This window comes from Pituophis catenifer, unplaced genomic scaffold (assembly GCF_029215685.1).
Source record: "Pituophis catenifer annectens isolate HBS135680 unplaced genomic scaffold, rPitCat1.0.hap2 SCAF_1, whole genome shotgun sequence".
Taxonomy (NCBI): domain Eukaryota; kingdom Metazoa; phylum Chordata; class Lepidosauria; order Squamata; family Colubridae; genus Pituophis; species Pituophis catenifer.
In genome coordinates, this window is record NW_027256881.1 from 78,342,191 (window position 1) to 78,360,962 (window position 18,772).

Sequence of the window (18,772 nt, forward strand, 5' to 3'; positions counted from 1 at the left end):
TGCCTGCATCCCATAGATGAAGCTTTGCTTGTTTGCGCGGCCTGGTTCCTGGCATGCTGCGGCCCGATGCCAGTCCATAGTTGGGGACCCCTGTTCTAAGTGACAACTAAAACCTTGGTCAAATAGGGTAAGAGAGTTTCAGGGAACTCCCCAAGTTTCCTATGAGTCTTTCAGGCACTTTGGATTGTCCCAATCAGTTAATGATCTGACCATGACAAAGGACAGCCATTAACATTCCCCAAATTCAGTCCATATCATATTGCTCCAAGATAAAACACACCTAATGTGTGACTCCCAAAGTATTGGGTTTTTGATGGCTAGGATAAGATCCTCAAGGCCATGAAATCCTGAGCCTCTTCAGACTATCTGGGAATCAAAGGTTAAAATACTCCAGTACCATAAACCTGGGAAACTACCTATAACCTTGCCATAAAAGTGAATAGGGAGGTATGTACAACAGCAGCAATTCCATCTGTTCCTTAGAACTTAACTTCACAAAATGAGTCTCATATATAGTAATATAGTAAGATGGTTGAGTGGATGGAGGAAGGGAGAGAGGGAGAGAGAGAGAGTACTCTTACTTTTTATTTAGGAATAAATGAATAATTCCTCTGGATGTCTTTTTTTTAAGCAATCATTTCTCAGAAGGAAACATTTTTTAAAAAATGTCTTTCTCTGATAAAATTGTTCATTGGTTCTTAAACTCACTGCAAAGGAAAAAAATTCCCCTTACAGACAGGCAAAGGAGGATTATGTGTTTTTCTTTGTACCTTTGGTTCCAGAATGCATAGAAACTTGTTCTTTTTTGTAATGAAAACTGGGAATTGTGGGAGTTTATCCAGATGAGCTATGAATAAATCCCCTCCCCCCAAAAAATATTTCAATTTCTCATTATCAGGAGTGTTTGTGAAAGAATTACCATAGCTATATCTGTCCAGTGTTCACTTGGGAAGATAAGAAAGATGGAGCCATTTTGGGACCAGCTGAAGAAATGGAGTAATTTTGGATCCACTCGATGCCAACCTGATTTTACCTCCAGAATTCTTCAGTAAAAAAATGAAATGAAGAAATTGCTACAAATAGCAGTGCCCTTCAATTCTTATTCCTCTCTTTCTCAAGGCAGGGAATTGTATTCTTAAAACATCATATTTGAAACCAAAAATTTGTCTTAATTATTAATTTGAAAGAAAAACAGAGGTTTCCCCACCTTTCGGGTTTTTTTCTCAAAAAAAAAAAAAAACCCTGAAAGGCTTTATATAAAGTGACTATGTAACTATGTATGTTGTTATGCTCTTATGAATCTTCCAGATGTTATTCTAGAGATTGTAAAGGTGTTTTAAATAGAAAGTAACAAATATTTTAAATAAACCATGTATTTATTTAAAAGTTACATCAACATATATATCACCAGTATGCTGCTATTTTAGCCTTTTTTGTCTACTTTTCCACAAGATATTGATAACTTGAAGTGCAATAAAAACCTGCAAAATTGGCTTGAGTAGAGGTAAGACAGCATTAAAGAAATGTGCCTAATATATGCTAGTAAAAAGCAATAACCTGGAGATATTCCATTGAAGATATCACAATCAATCATCTATAAATAGCCTTAAATACCTGACTTGGAATGTGTTATAACTATATTGGATTAAGCTGCAAACTAGTTAGGTATTTTGTGTTGAAATTGCCCAGAATGCATTTTCTGCTACCGTAGTTGGCTAGTATGCTATCTTCATTCTTCATAGTTTCTTGGCATTTCACCACAATGGATTCCAGAACCTTCTCTCCTCCCCTGTCTTAACAATATTCCACTTAATGGATATTCTTCCTTAGATGAACCAAGTTCTTGGAAGAAATTTATTGTCTAAAAATATGCATTTGTTCATTTGTGAAAATCTTTGAATCTACTGTATCATGCTTAGGAAGGGCCTACAGAAATTATCATATGTTCCTAAAATGACATTTGCATCCAGATACTTGGCTCAGTATTTAATAACTATCAGCCTTTGAAATGACTCTTTATTAGCAAAACAGAAACTCTGGGCATTATAATTCTGTGTGGTCAAGAATTACTTATTAGGATTAGTTAGGTTGAACATTCAAGGTTGATCTTGAAAGGCTAAGAAGGATTGCCTTTAGTAGAGCATGGGTGGCAGATTGGAGGCAATAACAAGCATAAGGTTAGACTAAGGAATAAGAGAAATAGCCTGAAAGGTAATGACAAACAACTTCTTTATTGGTGGCCAGAAAATCACATGGATATATACTTGAAGTCATCAATTAAGCTTGACTCAGAGAAAATTTTACTTTTAAATGTTTTACACCAAACCCAGGTAAAAGCAAAATCCTTAAGCTTTTAAGTGAAATGTGCATCTATATCTTAAGAAATGAATTTTCGACATGAAACAGGCATAATATAAATGAATTTTAATTTTAATTTAATTTAATTTCCAATTTATATACCGCTCTTCTCCCTGAGGACTCAGGGCGGTGTACAGCCAAGATAAAAAACATAGAATACAAATATTAAAACATTTAAAAATATATATAAATTTTGGCCCGAAAGTTAAGAATCACAAACTAATTAAAAGAATTTAAAAATTTCTTCTAAGCCAACCCGGCTTGCTGAAAAAGATAGGTTTTCAGGGAACGACGGAAGGCATTGAGGTCATGGATTCTTCTTATCTCCGGGGGCAACTGATTCCAGAGGGTGGGAGCCCCCACAGAGAAGGCCCTCCCCCTGGGGGCCACCAGCCTACATTGTTTGGCTGATGGCACCCTGAGGAGGCCCTCTCTGTGGCTAGTGTAAGATTATATAATTAATAGATTCTAACTTCTGAGGAAAAGGCAACAGTGAGATTTTATAGATGTACACAAGTTATCAACACTTTTAATCAAACTTCTGTGTTGAAATAGTCTGCCTTCAAAGCTACAGAATGTGGATATCATTTCCATTCCTTTCCAATTGTTTTCTGTCTCTTCTGTGGCAACGGAAGAGCAACAAATGGATTCATGGTTGTATTTTGTTGCATAGATGATCTCGTATTGATATACATTTATGTAATTTAAATTTGAAATTAATAATATTTGGTACAGAACAGAGGCAAGAAGTTTTCATAAATGCAAGTTATTTTAATTTAATGATAGGTACTGAAATCCAATCAAGGTGTGCAAATGGAATTAGGGACAGGAAGAAGGAGAAATTCAGAGGAGTAAAAAACAATGGAATAAAACCTGAACTTTGATGATAGGAAAGTAGATACTTCTCATTTAGAAATCTTGGGAAAAATCAAATCACACACAATATGACCTATCATATAGCTAGCTCTGTTTTAAACAATTCTCCTATAATAAGTAAGGAATCTCTTTTCATACCAAATTATTTATCCTCCAAATTCTATTGTGCCATGCACTTTATCAAAGTTAAGAAAAGACAAATGCTAGAAACATAGATGTTACCTTCATTCTAAAGAAAGTAATAACCAGAGTTTTAAAAGAATGAATGTGTGACTCACATAGATATTCAGTGCATTCCTTTCTTTTACTTTTAATAAAAGTGAGTAAGAGCTTTTCTTCCTGGTATGTTCCCTGTAACAAGGCTGAGACTAAAAGATGCCTAGAAACAGGACTTAAATCAGTTCTAAAAGATTGGATATAAAGCAAAACGGAATCAAATATCAGAAAAAGAAATATCTTTTTCTCTAAGTTATTCATTTTTCTTCTATGGCAAGAAGTGAAAACAAAAATGACAAAAATGTAAAGAAAAATTATAGGAAGGAAAGCAAATAGCATGTGATTCATTAAGCAGAGTAATGAACCTGAATCTATTTGAAATATCATGACACCTATAGACTGCTAGTTACATATAGTGCAGAATCTGTTTCCCAGCCGTAAAATGGGGACAATTGTGATTTAAGTTATTATTTTAAAACTTGAAGATTATAAAACATATTAAAGTGGTTCAACTATTATAATTATGAACTGTAATGGATCACCATGATACTCAGTTGACTAATGGTGTTCTTTTCAATTAAAAGGAAATATTTGAGCCCAGTGGAAGAACTTAAAAAATGTATTTTAAATTCATCAGAGTAAAGTTTACAGAAGTGGCTTAAAATATCCTTCTCTTTTTTAATTTCAGAAATTAGCTATACAGTGGTCAGTGTAATAATTCATGATTAAGACCAGATGATATTATGTACATAGCATACTTCCAATCAGGAATCTAGTTTCTATAGAGTTCAGGTTTTTCTCTCTTCCAAATGGTATAGCAGAATTTAGCCAAACATTTAAGTGGCAAATTCCAATATGTAGGCCTCTAGTAAAAGGTAGCAGACTTGAACTTTCTTCTTCTTGTGCCATATCTGTCATCATATGTTGGCAATCATGTTGGCAGTCCTATTTTTGTCAACAGCCGCATGAAAAAGTGCTGGAGTTTTGTCCAGACCAGTCCCTTAGGTTTTGAAGCCATGATGTTCTTCTTCTGCCTGGACCTTCAATCTTTCCCTGGAGGATTAAGTGAAGGATGCCATCTTTTTCTGGGTATTCTAATTTTAGCTTTTTAATGGTTTTGATGATTTCCCTTTGCTTTCCCAGGCGATACGTAACAACCATCTGTAAATCCACATTTCAAATGCTTCTAGTTTCTTCAAGTGATTTTCTGTCAGAGACCAACTCTCTACTCTGTAGAGCAGAATAGAAGATGTAATATCTGACAAGCCTGATTTTCAGTCTAGATTTGAACTAGAGGCCTTTTAATCTCTTTGTAGCCACCCATTCCATTAATCCATTGTTTGTTTTAATCATATAAAATGCAGCTGTAATCAACAGGGCATGAATGTGTAAAGCAAGATCTACACTACCGTTTAACTGCTACGTTTAAATTCAACATTCAACAAAACTTTCAGTGTTATTTTTCAGTATTTCTGACGAAGTTAATATATGTAAAGGTAACAAATCAAAGCACCTAGCGGAAAAGACAGTATAATTATCATTCATAAACTGTATTTCAGAATATTTAGAATGAAATGAATAAACTAGCAATGGTTTATATTTCTTTTTAGTATTAATATGCACTAGAGAATTTTATATAAACTGATGTTATGCTGGTGATAACTTCAGATAGAAAACTAATTATTAGAATGGAAATAAATATGAAGGGTAAGGATTTGCTTTCAAATATAGAACCATATGCCAACTGCTGTATATTCCAGGCATGTAGAAAGTTCATATTTGGGAAGTTTGCTTTTTTTCAAAGTGTTACTCCAAAGTATGACCTTAAAAATATCCCAAATCCCAAACCACAATTTGTGGTTTCAAGCTTAAGAGGGGCACAGTAAACCATGTTTGTAAATTTAGATTTGATTATCAAACTTTTAGCTCAAGTGCAATCAACTATTTATAATCTAACAGGAACTATCCCAGATAAAAACATTAAACAATTCAATTGTTTTTGGGGAAAAAAGTACAGTTTTCCCGAAAATAAGACATCCCCTGATAATAAGCCATAAGCGCATGTGCTAAAATAAACCTCACCCCGAAAATAAACCCTCCCCAAAAATATTTAAACTTACCTGGAAATCAAGTAAGACGGCAAGAAGAGCCCCATCTTGCTCCATGCGCCCCAAAATAATAAGATCTCCCTAAAAATAAAGCCATTCGGGGTTCAAAAAAATATAAGACAGGGTCTCATTTTTGGGGAAACACGGTACTATTTCAAAATATGACCTTAAAAATAATATCCCAAATCACGATTTGTGATTTCAAGCTTAAGAGACACACAGTTGATCTATTCTGTATCAAACCATGTTTGTAGATTTCGATTTATCAAACTTTAGCTCAAGTGCAATCTATAGACTATATATGGTCTAACACGAAATATCTCTTGGGCACAAGTCAGGTGGATGACCTTGTGCCAGTCATTTCTCTCAGCCCTAGGAAGAAGGCAATAGCAAAACACTTCTGAAAAAGCTAGCCAAGAAAATTGCAGGGACTTGTCCAGGCACTGAGAACAGAACATGACTAAATAGAAAACAAAACCACATTAATAATCATTACTTGTTTACAACTTCTGAAGAGGCTCTGTTGTGGAGGGGTTGCAACTAAGTCTTACACTGCAGATTGTGAATGTTTTCCTTATTGCAGTTTGGGTTGGGTTGAGAAAAAGTGCCTCAGTCAAAGCTACCCTACCAACCAGCATGGCTAAGGGAGGACTTTAACTTAAGTATCCCATATCATCATCTTCTTCTGTTCAATTGTATCCAATTCTTGCAGACTGCTGGACAAATAACACAGAAAAGGGTAAAGTAGGGAAACAAAGACTTAAGGGTAAGAGTTTTGTATAATGTATATGTAGTATAGTATATACAACTTTTGCACATCCTGACATTTATTAACAACAAACTGTAATGTGACATTATAACTCTTTGACAAGTATTTTTTTTTAATCTTTGCTGCAAATATTATTCAGTTATTATGGGCCACAAACACTTTTAAGTATTAGAAGTCAATTTTAACATCTGTCTAGAATTAATATATTTTCAAGTACTTTTGTTTATTTCAATTTAACACTTTTTTGCATGTCACAAATATATATTTCCGATTTCACCTTTGGGACTGAAAGAGAAAAGTACATGCTCAATAAATTAGTAAATTAACACCTGTATAAGCATAAAAACTTAAATATTTCATCCAATCCATATGTCAACATAAATATTTTTTGAGAATTACTTAAAACTTTTAAAAGGCTACATAAAATACCCCAGTAGTTTCCAACCATTTACAAAGATAGTTAAAGCTAGTTTTTCTATGAATGCTTGCTCTCACTAGAGAAAATGGGAGAGCAATTTCTATAGATACTTCTGGCAACTCTTAGTTCGGTTCCAAATCAATAGCCACTTATCTCCAATCAAAGCATATGAATCTTTACTTGGAAGTACCATTCCATGAATAGTAAAATGACATTGATGTACAGTAGGACTTTAGAATAAATATGCATAGGACAGTACTGCATGTCTGAAGTATCATGCATTGATGAATGTTAAATCATTTTTATTTAAGATGCTTTGTAGTAATGATATAAAATGTTTTACTCTGTAAAGTTTTACTATTTAGTTAAAACTTAAAAATAAAGCTCAGCTCAAAATGATATCCTAGCTGCCATCTTGGAATTGGCTTCCCCTGGAGGTTTGAGTTGCTCCCACTCTGTTGGCATCCCAAGGAGACTTTAAAATCTTCAGTTTTCCAGGCCTTGGGCTGAGTGATGTGAGGCCCACTGGCTATGTTTATATGTTTAAGGGTTGTTGTACTAACTTAACAACTGCAATGATTTACTTAACAGCTGTGGCAAGAAAGGTTGTAAAATGAGACAAAAATCACTTAATAACTGTCTCGCTTAGAACTGAAATTTTGGGCTCAATTGTGGTTGTAAGCGGAGGATGGTATGCTTTTTCAAGAGTATTCAAATTACAAAATTTAAGAATCTTCCTTGGAAATATAAAAAACAACTCCTTCATATTGTATTAAAAGCATACTATATTTCAAGATGGCTTTTTCTATGAGGGAATATTACAGAGAGCAACTGAATATCAATACTAACATTGCACCCACCTCTGCAAAGAACATCCTAAAGAATCTCAAATCCTATAGTAATTTACACTGGCAAACAAAATGAGCTATTAGCATAATTACAGTTTTAAGACAGGATGAAACACAAAACAATAAAAGAGAATTCTTGATATGTACGTAGCTCACTTCTCATAGTGACTATAATTCAATCTGCCTTAAATTAATTCACAGAAAAATTTACAGGTTTTCAGTTCGATGTGTATCCATATCCTCGTTTTTTATTTCTGTGTAATAGGAAAAGAGTTCTGGTCCATTAATTCTCCCACTCTCTCTTGCAAGAAGTTAACCATTTCAGCCAACACAAAGACATGGGTTTCATCTAAATCTTGTATGATGAACTTCTTTCCCAGGGCATTTGATTCATCTAAGTACAGCAGGAACTGCTTCATGGCTGGGTCACTGTGGGGACAAGGATAAAATTATGGTAATCTCGCATAACATTTCAACGAATTAAGCTTGCAATAGTTACAATGCAAATGTCAAGATAATACAATAAAACCACATTTATGAAATGCATTAAATGTCATAAACTTTATAAAGCAACCAAGCAAAAATTCATAAAACATGATGAGATTGAAAAAAATGAAAACTATTATGAAAACATCCTAATATGTTAAAGAGATCAAATATTTTCAGGATTCTCCCAAATATCCAACCCTGACCAAACATCCAAAGTTATAGTGTGTGGATCTTGGCCACCTTCAATTGTGGAGGATATTTCATAGATAGCTACCATGTTTCAAAAAAATATCTGCTATGACTTAAGTAGATGAAAACTCAGGTGTTTATATGAGAAAATGCACTGAAGCAGCATTGTTAAGATTCATAGGAACCAAAACTGTTAAAGCTGTGAAGGTTAAATTTAATCAGTGATGAAAAAAGACTGGGAGCAAATGTGAATTTAGTAAAATAGGTACAACATATTCTGGTTACCAGTACCTTACTTTACTCCATATGTTTTGCAGTCACTGCAGTTTCTAATACTTTTCAAGGTTAGCTTTGCATATAACCTAACATTCTATCCAGGAAGTATTTAAGCCATGAATAATTGTAACAAAGTCCTGTCATCAAGTAAAATCTAAAGTACAAGGTCAGAAAAGATTGTTCCTTCTCGTGGATATATTCCAGCAGGAGAATACAAGCCAAGGAACACTGCCAACTTCAAATGTGATATTTTCAGAGGAGTGCAATCTTATCCAAGAAAGGCTGAACCATTAAACCACAATCAAATTGAATGAGTATATTCCACCTATTTGAATTGAGTGCAAACAGTTGGAATTATGTTCAACTAGATGTTTCATCTAATCAGATAAACAATTTTTAATATGATTAAATGTGGTTTTTAATATGTCCTCAAGATCAATATATTCAAGTATCAAGGGCATAGTGATGACTTTTTAGCCCAGTCTCTGAATGACAATTTCCAACAGTTTCATGTAAAACAGATAGTCCTCGATTAACAAAGATAATCAGGACTGTAATTTCTATTGCTAAGTGGAGCGGTGATAAAGCATGAAGTCATGTTTTGTGATGGCAATCCAAGCAGTCCCCATTGTCATCATTGAAAGGCTTTGTGGGTCACTAAGTGAGGATCTGCAAGCAAAGTCAATGGGAAAGCCAGCAACAAGTTGCAATTCCCAGGCAGCTTGCAAACAAGCTGACAAACTGATATGTGGCTGCTGCCGGGTGGGGGAGGGAACATAAGGATACCAGTAGAGCAGGACCTGGTGTAGTTGCTGCAGGGTGCACAAGAAATTGATGTAGTGCAAGCAGGGCAGTATGGGGTTGGCTGCTCCTGGATGCAGGAGACTTACCAGAGTGACTTGCCATCTTCTGTACTGGCTTTCCCTACTGGCTTCCCATTTGCTTGTGGGAAGCCAGAGGGAAGGTCACAAACAGTAATCATGTGATTGCAGAATGCTGAAACATGTTGTACATGTAAGCTAGTACTGGGATCAATAGAACTGACATCAGGCTGTAAATACCACTCATTCAACACCGTCATAACTCTGAACGGTTGCTGAACAAGGGGTTAGGACTACCTGTATTACAAAGCACAAGGCTGAATCTTACAGATTCCATTGACCATAAACCAAGGAGAAATATTGACAGGTATTGTCATCTGAATTCTATCCTTCAGGAACAACTTGAGTTTAATATTAAGATCCCAATACTTGCAAGGCAACAGATGATTATCAAATGGGACTATGTATGCAAGAAGAATCCAAGGACTATGTTCCAATTGTCCCTTTCATAGCACAATCCATTCACTATGGCAATTTTGTTAGCCGCAGTTCTGAAACTTGACTAAAACATTGAATTAGAAAAGATTAACTTGCGACAGTCATGATAATCAGATTTTATATAATCAAAAAAGAAGTTAAATTTGGAAATAGATGGTCAAATATCTAAAATTTTCAGTGTAAAATCAATTCAGAATAGATACTTTTTCCAATAACATTTCCCAATCTGGAAGAGATTATGAGGGAGGAGAAGTAAATCTATCAAACCATTTTTTCTGTCTTTCTTCGAAGTGTTAAGGCAGCTGCACCCTTAACAAGGCTCACATGGTTGTTTTGAAAGCTGTCCATTTTTGTCTCTGCCTGTATGTGCCTGTGTAGCCACTTCTCTTATGGTCCCAGAAGTGCTATTTGTACATTCATACACAAACAGATGCTATAGTACTTCAAGGAAAAGTGGATTGTGCTAATGCATTTTGTAAAATATCTCTTTGAATTTCTTTTTGCAATCACTGGCCTAAGAAATATATTCATTTTGTTTCACAGCCACATAGTAACATAAACTGCTAGAAATTCTCTGAATACATCTACTATCATACTGTAAACACCTCTATCTGTAGTAGACTAAAAGGCTGGCCGACCAAATCTTTGAGCCAAAACAACTTCCTTTCCTTTGAAATTAAATACTAAGGAGAAGTTTACTGGAATCTTACAGCAGCTGGCTGTAAGAAAGGAAGTAAAGGAATGTAAACCTCCCATCCAAGTTGTGGAATGAAATTTTTCAATATGCATGAAAAAACAAACAAACTAGATTTAGATATCTAGGGTATATAGTGGGTAAGTAGCTAGAATTGCATTAGGCACTGGTTTTAAATAATTGAGCTAAAAGCAATTGCATGCTTCTGGTTTCTTTCAAAGCCTTTTTTTCCCTCTGAATTTAATTTCCATCTTAATTGTGCCTTATTATTTCTATGCATACACTGATCTTTCTGAAGGTGAATCTCTTTTTTTAAAAAAACCTAGTACCCATCCTTTTTCACCCCATGTTGTTTTTGATGCTGTGTGTTCTTAATGAACACACAGCAGGATTAAAAAAAATAGATGACCATTAGATGCAACAAATAGTTGCACAAAACCCTTAATTTGATACTATCCTCCAGTGATTATATGGAGTGCTGTAGCTTGGATATGGTATTTTTAGAACAATGTCTTGGTGGTTCTAATCTGGTAATTGCTCACGAGGCCTAGGGTCCTCAAATTTAATATTAAACTGTATTTAGTTTAATATTTTCAGTTTTATGTAAAATTCAGTTTACATAAAGGGGAGAGTACTAGCAGATGATAGTAATTGCTGTCTCAGCCCATTCTGCTGGTTAAGTGAATTCTTTACAATCTGTAATTTAAACATATAACACCTTTAGAAATTAGAGTTAAAGGCAATATTGATAAACTACTTAAGCCAGTTAAATGTAAGTGTAGTAAGAAAATGAGGCTGATGGCAGAATAATCTCCATCTTTATAATATGAATTAGGCATACCAAATATCTATAGTTTATAGGTTACATGAATAATACACATCATGTCACTAAAATGGTATTCCTTTAAAATAAGAGCATGCTACTTATGCTATTTCACTTGCTGATTACAGTACAATCATTACTCAGTGTTTCTTGTAACCATGTCACAACATAAACATTTCCTGCCCATGCTACCAAATTTTTTACAAGCTTGGGGTAGCACTTGCATTGCCAATATATTTTTGCTTACCATTCTATAAGTATCCCTTTCAAAACATTCACCATCTTCTTCACAAGGTCAGATTCCTAAAACATCAAATGGAAAAACTATTTGTAGAAAATGACACAATCTTAAACTGAACAAAATCAATATAAAGGTCCTGATGGGTAAGCTTCTATCCTAGCCAGTTCAATTGAGCAAAAGTTAAGCTGAATTCAGGTTTACTGATTTTCATTTAAATGAGAATGGGCCTGTACAGTTAATTAACATAGTAACTTTAAATGTAATAAATTATTTAATATAATTCTGAATGCGCTTCAATATTTTAATATGTTCCAATTTTTTTTTTAAAAAAAAGGGGGGAAAGCCCTATCAATAACATGTGTTACTTCTCTCTTGAATCTGGGCATATTTATATCTAACTTATTATAGTATCTGTTTAGAACTAGCTCCACCTTCATTCAAAGTCACTTTATGTTTTGTGGAGATTTTTTATCTGGGTTCAACAATTTCACGGACCTTAGATGGCAACGAAGTTATACAGAAAACTCTGCCCTGTACTCGGGATTTTTGCAGCCCAGATTTGGTAGCCCTAATCTTACATTGGAGAAACCTAATTCAGACTAATGAAGGGAGGAAACCTTATGGTTTACAAGAGCATCTGGCAGCCCTACTAGCTGCATCTTCCAGGCAGCTTGCAAATGCACTTCCCATCATCCTCGGCCAGATTGATGAGGTTTAGTGTGCAACTACCCCGGATAAAACTAAGCTGAAAGAGAGTGGCTGCAACTATTTAAGATGCAAAAGCTGATGTCTACGTTGCTCTGCAGAAAGGGAACCCTTTAATGCAAGAGATACGAGGATAAACGAGGGAGAAATTGGGAAAGAAAGAGAAAGACCTTCCAAGAAAAAAAAAACCCACTCAGTTCAAGCTAAGAAAACACAGAATCGTGCTTCACCCGTCCGGCAACGTTGCCCTGGCGACGAACACACCAGGTCACTCCTGTTCCCCCCCCGACCGGAAGAAGTGGGAGACGGAAGGAGCGCCGACTCAGACGCAAGATCCACAACTGCGCAGGCGCCTTCCTCCTATATTGTCTTTGGATTGGCTTGCCTCCTGGTGAAGGGCGGCGCTCCGGGTGACGTCAGGTGGGGCGCGTCGACGTCAGAGCGTGGGCGGTATGGCAAGGCTTCGTCGTTGACAGTGGGACGGGGATCCGAGATGGGCAGGTAGGGGTGGAGGAGGAGGCGGCGGCAGGAGGAGGAGAAGAGCGGTGGTTTGGGCCAGCTTGGTGCGTGGTTGCGAAGTCGGGGCTGGAGGACCTGTCGCCTTGCCTAGCCGGAGAGATCCCCTGAATTAAGGCGTAATATTGCGAAGGATGCTCGTATAGCTCATTTGTCCATTATTGTATAACGATAGCTGTAGCAGCAATGATAGACTTGACTCTATCCGTTTGCCTAGACTATAGAGCGTACCCTTTTCATTGTGCCGCGCACCCCTAAAATTAGGAGAACTGGGGCGTTTCTATGCTGTTTTGCGAATTGCAATTTTTTTTGCCCCTTCGCTAAAGGCTAAAAAGCGCCTTACGTTCTGCTGCAATTTTTATTTCCAAGTGTGTGTACTTGTAAGGCGTGTTTTATTTCAGAGGGGAGATGCGCAGTGTTTTTTTTTTTTTCCTGAATAAAATACTTCTTTTTTTCCTAGTGAATGGTGGTTCTTCGAGTATGAAATTAGTCACCCTTCCCTCCCACAACTCTTGGATCTGTTCTCAGAAACACATCTGCAAGGCAGTTAATCAGGTTGAGCTACAAGTCACTGCAAAACTGAAATGGTGGTTGTTTTCCAAGAAGTCAGATGGCATGTTCACCAACAAAGAAAGCTTCATTTGCTAACCGGGCTGCAGTTTATTTTTTATAGTTCCATGGCTGTTAAAAAATTGTTAACAACATACAGTGATTTTTTTTTAAAAAAAAAAACTTTATCTTCATGTATGGCACGTTTTAGGTATTTTTAATGGGTCATTTATTAAAACCCCAGATTTATTCAAACATTGTAGATTTATACTGAAAATTTGAGCATTCTTTGTAGTTACTGAACTAAGGACCATCTTGCCTTATTTTACCCTAAGTTATTGAGCAAAACTAGTTAATATTAAGTGTAACATGCAGACTCCCCAAATTGGGTTAGTTGAGTAAAGTGATAAAGTTAACCATGGAATAAGCAGCAAAGTATTGACAGCATGAGTTAGTGGTATAACAGGAGGAAACACAGGATTTTTTGAATCAAGTGATATCGTATCAGTAGAACGCCTTAGCCCAAAAAAGCTTGATTGGGCTCTCTGCTCTATTCCTTGTAGTGAATCTCTGCACAGAATTATCATTAAGATCCAATCATTTTCTATGGTTCCAATAATATTTCTATAGATTGCCAGCAAACTTATTAGATTTCAGTGAATTTCATTGGGTCTCTGAACCTCTCTTTTTTCCAGTGTAGGTGGACAGCCAAAATAATTATTTTATTAAAAACATACAGTGAAGCAAAATAGATTATTTTGGATTGTAAAATGAATTGCATCTCTCATTTAAATTCAGAAGGGAAAGGCTTTTTGAATCAAAAAGTTTGGAAAATGATATAATTTTTTCCTTTGAAAGACACTTGGAGGTTTGTTTTTTTTTACAATCATGAAATCCTCTACTAGCAATATATGTTTTGGAAAGAATGCGATGTATTAGACTAGGGCATAACTGATATACAAAATAATTTTTAAAATCTTGTTGATGTGCTAAATCAGTTTTTTGTACCTTTACAGAATGTCTCTGGCTGCTTATTGTGTGGTTTGCTGTAGAAAGATAGGAACTTTAGGTTCAACATGGAAAGTTGATCAATCATGGAAAGATATCAGTAAGTGCAATTCTGTATTTAAAAGCCTGACTCTATCATTTTATTTGAATGATTTCCCAGATAAATTCATCATTTGGAGCTTGCTGCACATTACTTCTTTGCCTACCTAGGCAAATTATATATATCTATTTGAAAGTTTTATTAAGAATAATAAATAATACAAACTAAAATAGAATGAAAAAAGGAAGAGAAAAGAAAAAAGAAAAGGCTAAAAATGCAAAAAAAGAAAAAAAAGAAAAAAGGATAAAGAAAGATATGAAGCGGTTGTTTTTCATTTTCTTCATATTGGTGATAAGTACAATTAAGATTTAAGCTATTTCTCTAAAACTGCATTATGACACTCTTCTTTCTATAATCTGTCTAATCATCAACACCATAAATCATGGGTTTTTTACACAAAAAGTCAATAAGGGGTGGAAATTATATTCTTCCTAGAGATAGCCTTTGGAGAAATATTTATCACCATTCCATAGGATTGATGAAGAACTTTTGATTTATTGGGTTTTTTTTTCCTGTAAAAGGAAATATATGTACCAATGGAAATATAAAGTGTATTTGAAGGTAGCATCTCTGAGCAGGATCTTAGGATCTTGCTCTGCATCACTATTTAAATATTTAAGCCATATTTAAGAATGAGTTGAATATTTTTCTAAACACAAGGTTGAAAAGTTTATTTTTCAGCACATAATATAAAATGATAGCCATCTAAAAAAGATGTGATAGAAATTTTATAAAATGTTGATAAGGTCATCTTAATAAGAATTAATACTGTACCATTTGATTTTTGGAACTAGTAATATAAATGAAACTATGATTTCCAATGATGAAATCTGTTTAGAATATTTTATTAATCCAATGATATTTATTCCATAATTTAAAACTTTTCAGAATGGTGGTGGGAGGATCATACCTACATAAAAGGCTAATGGAAGAAACCAATGTTGTAAATCTAATTTTGTACAAGTTTATTCAGAAGTAAATTCTTCTTAATTCACAACTTGAGCTTTGTTGCCAGGTTAGTTTGCCAAATTGTGTGTTCTCGTTTGAAGGATGCTTCCCAGAAATAATCTCATCAAGTTGAGTGGGCATAGTCCCAACTGTAGAAATTTTTTAAAGTGGTTAGACTTACACAGAGCTGTCACTTGCTCCCTAAGAAGAAAGACGTAGTTTTGCATAACCTTGAATAGGAATTAATTAAATTACCATTAAATTAATTATTTAGGGTCTTACCTGAGGCTTAAAGGGTTGATAACACTACCTCATGCTCTTATCTGTCTGGACTGCTCATCCAGCAGGCTATAAATATTTAAAAATTATACACTTTTGGGCTCTGAGTATGGGAGCTTTTTGTAGTGTTGTGGACCCTGCACTGGTTGCCAATTGATTTCGGGATCCAGTTTAAGGTTCCGGTTTTTATCTATAAAGCCCTTCATGGCTTGTTACCTGGATATATTCAGAACCACATTCTCCAGCCATCTGTGGTCCAACCAACTAGTTACAGCAATGAGAAACTGATATGCATCCCACACTTTAAGGAACTGGGGGGGGGGCTGAGACAAGGAGGCGTTGCAGTGCTGATGTTATGGAGATCAGTCTGATTCCCTCTTTGCTTATTTTCCACAAGCTGTTAAGGATTGAATTACTTTGTAGAGTCTTCCCCTAATTTATTTTAATTCAGTATTACCATATTTTTGTTCTCTTTGAATTATGGCAGCATTGTTTTTATTTTTGCATGGGCTTGTTTTATATTCCATTAGTTTTGTATGAGAACTTCCAAGAGTCTTTTTTTATTGTGTTGGCATAAAAACAGTTAATAAATAAGCAATATTGAAATTAGAAGTTAAATGGACTCACATATATTTATTTTAATAATAACTAAGTACAGTTAGCTTAACCTCTGTATATAACTCATTATTAATGTAATGTTTGTATTAAAACATCTGATTTTGCACATGCAGTGATACTGAGCTTTTAATTTTTAAGGAAAAATTATGAAGTTAACTGGCTCACTTATTCTGGGGTAAGTTTTTATTGGCGAACATCTGTTATGTTTTTAGAATAAAACTAAAGAATCATAGTTTGTAGGTGTTTAATGTGTTATTTTTTTTCAGCTGTTCTGGTGAATATATATAGTATGTCGTAACTGTTTAAATGCTGTGTATATGGTAATGCTGACAATATTATCTAGTACTGAAAGCGGGTGCAGAATTAAGTATGACTCTCATTAATATATTACATAATAACAGTCAATTCCTGCATTATTTTATCATTTAAAATTTGGGCCCTTAAATATAAGCTATGTGAATCGGTCATTCCTGAAAACTTTAGAAATTGTGAGTTTTGAAAGAATTGACTCCCTTCCCCTCCCCTCCCCTCTCATCCCCTCCCCTCCTCTCTCCTCTTTTCTCTTGGTTTCTAATCCACAAACAAGTTTTGCCTTTCCTTATTTGAAATCTAAATTTAGAAGCAGATTGTGTTTCCTGCTCAGTTTCATGTATTTACTTATTGTTTCCTATATTTATAAAACAATAAAGATTGTGAGATGATAATTTAGCGGCTTGTGCTGATCTAAAATACTCTTCCTGCTCCATCTCTGCATGATTTACTGCCTTGCTACTTTCTAGCATCAGGATATGATTATGGGATAGACCATGGCTAGAAGGTAGCAAGGAAAGTATCCCACAAGCATATCTTGATTTGCCTAGTTTGGATATCAAGAGGAATCAAGAGAGTTCTGTTTATGGAAGAGGGAGAGAGAAGAAAGTGGGGAAAAGGAAGTGAATGGACATTTCTTCTTGATGCTCTGTGAATTTGGCTGTTTTCTTACATTACCTGAACTAGGTAACATCAGTGCTAGAAAGAGATAGGTAGTGTTTGCTCTCACTTTTATATACTCACTTTATAATATATAAAATATATACCCTGTTTCCACCAAAATAAGACACCCTCTGATAATAAGCCCAATCGGGCTTTTGAGCGCATGGCAATAAGGCCAAGCGCTTATTTCAGGGTTCAAAAAAAATATAAGACAGGGTCTTATTTTCGGGGAAACACGGTAATATATAAAATGAGAGCAAATCCTGCTCTCTTCTAGCACTGATGAAGTTACCTGGGTAATGAAACATCTGCAAGAAAACAATCAAGCTCGGAGAGCACCAAGGATCCTTCATTTCAGCCCTGAGCGACAAATATTCTCCTTTATCAATACATTTCTTCTTGTTTGTTAGACTGATATGTTCTTTTTGATCAGGAGTTCAGGGCAGCATATGTAGAACCCCACATTTTCCCCATCAAGAGGAGGAAATTCTTCAGCTGATAAAACTATGGACAAGAATTGCTAGCTTAGATCAGAAGTTAAAATTTTAGAAAATAGAGATGGGTTCATTTTCTACCTAACTGCAATCAAGTTTAAATTTGTACTTTAATGCTTATACTAATATGTGTCTTCTGCTTTTTTAAGTGGTTGTATATTTGTTACTTATGAAGTTCTGACTTTAAGAAAATTGTTCAGTTTTGATACCCAAGTGGTACAACAAGAAAAACTGAAATCCTACATCTACTTACAAACAGTTTCTTTAGATCAAAGTGACTATCAAGGTAAGAAAAACTGGGTTATTGTTGATAATTGAATGAATTAGAAACACAGCTTGAGTATAAGAAATGCTAATTAAGAACTAGTATATTCATTTTGATGCACAAGGAACAACATTATACTGGAGATTATGGAAGAAATTTACTCATGTTCTCTTCTATTATTAGAACTTTACCAGATTTTCTGTTTTTTTTCCTCATAAGAATGTTTTTCTCATTTTTTAATATTCTCTTCTACTGAAAATTTACTCAGCTAGGACTAGGATGTTTTCTATATTCTTTTTAAATCCAGTTGAATAATTATTTTTCTTTCCTCCTTGTGTCTATTATTAATAAATTGTATTAATAAGAGTATGGCTATCCATATCACAAGCTTGATTTGGTGATATCTCTCCTATTCCAACAAATAGCCCATTCTTAGCAATCCTCAGACATTTCTGAGAGCAAGTCAACACTTGATCCTTAGCTGCCGAACAGCGTTTAGTTTGGTATCAGTGACATTCCTTTTTGGCTGGTGATGCACCGTTTCCCAATCAGAGCCTCAAGGTTTTATTTGGAAGGGGAGGCTGCAATATTAGGAAAGACACAAATGGCATTCTCTTTCTGCTGAATCTAACAGGAATTTTTATATTTAGAGAGCCAGGGAGATGGCCTTGAAGCAAATATTCTGAAACTTATA

General features: G+C 35.0%; 2 protein-coding genes across 2 annotated transcripts in view; one reads left to right on the forward strand and one right to left on the reverse strand.

Annotated features, from left to right (window-relative positions):
• Positions 1-6,454: 6,454 nt before the first annotated feature.
• GTF2H5 (general transcription factor IIH subunit 5) lies at positions 6,455-12,624 on the reverse strand. Its single transcript, XM_070951654.1, has 3 exons — positions 12,523-12,624; positions 11,631-11,686; positions 6,455-8,022 (listed from the first exon to the last, which is right to left on the reverse strand). Exons 2-3 carry the CDS (start codon positions 11,663-11,665, stop codon positions 7,842-7,844), a joined length of 216 nt encoding a protein of 71 aa, XP_070807755.1. The 5' UTR covers positions 11,666-11,686; positions 12,523-12,624; the 3' UTR covers positions 6,455-7,841.
• A 729-nt stretch (positions 12,625-13,353) lies between these two features.
• SERAC1 (serine active site containing 1) overlaps positions 13,354-18,772 on the forward strand; it is a 28,346-nt gene continuing 22,927 nt past the window's right edge. Inside the window, exons 1-4 of the mRNA XM_070951658.1 lie at positions 13,354-13,400; positions 14,411-14,502; positions 16,486-16,522; positions 17,963-18,099. Of these exons, the coding sequence (XP_070807759.1) occupies positions 14,412-14,502; positions 16,486-16,522; positions 17,963-18,099 (265 nt within the window). The 5' untranslated portion in view covers positions 13,354-13,400; position 14,411. The remainder of the gene's footprint in view (positions 13,401-14,410; positions 14,503-16,485; positions 16,523-17,962; positions 18,100-18,772) is intronic.

Coding starts and splice junctions, on each gene's coding strand:
- GTF2H5 (XM_070951654.1), bottom strand. CDS start 11,665: ATGGTGAATGTTTTGAAAGGGATACTTATAGAATG. Junction 8,023..11,630: donor AAAGGGATACTTATAGAATG/GTAAGCAAAAAT, acceptor TTGTCCCCACAG/TGACCCAGCCATGAAGCAGT.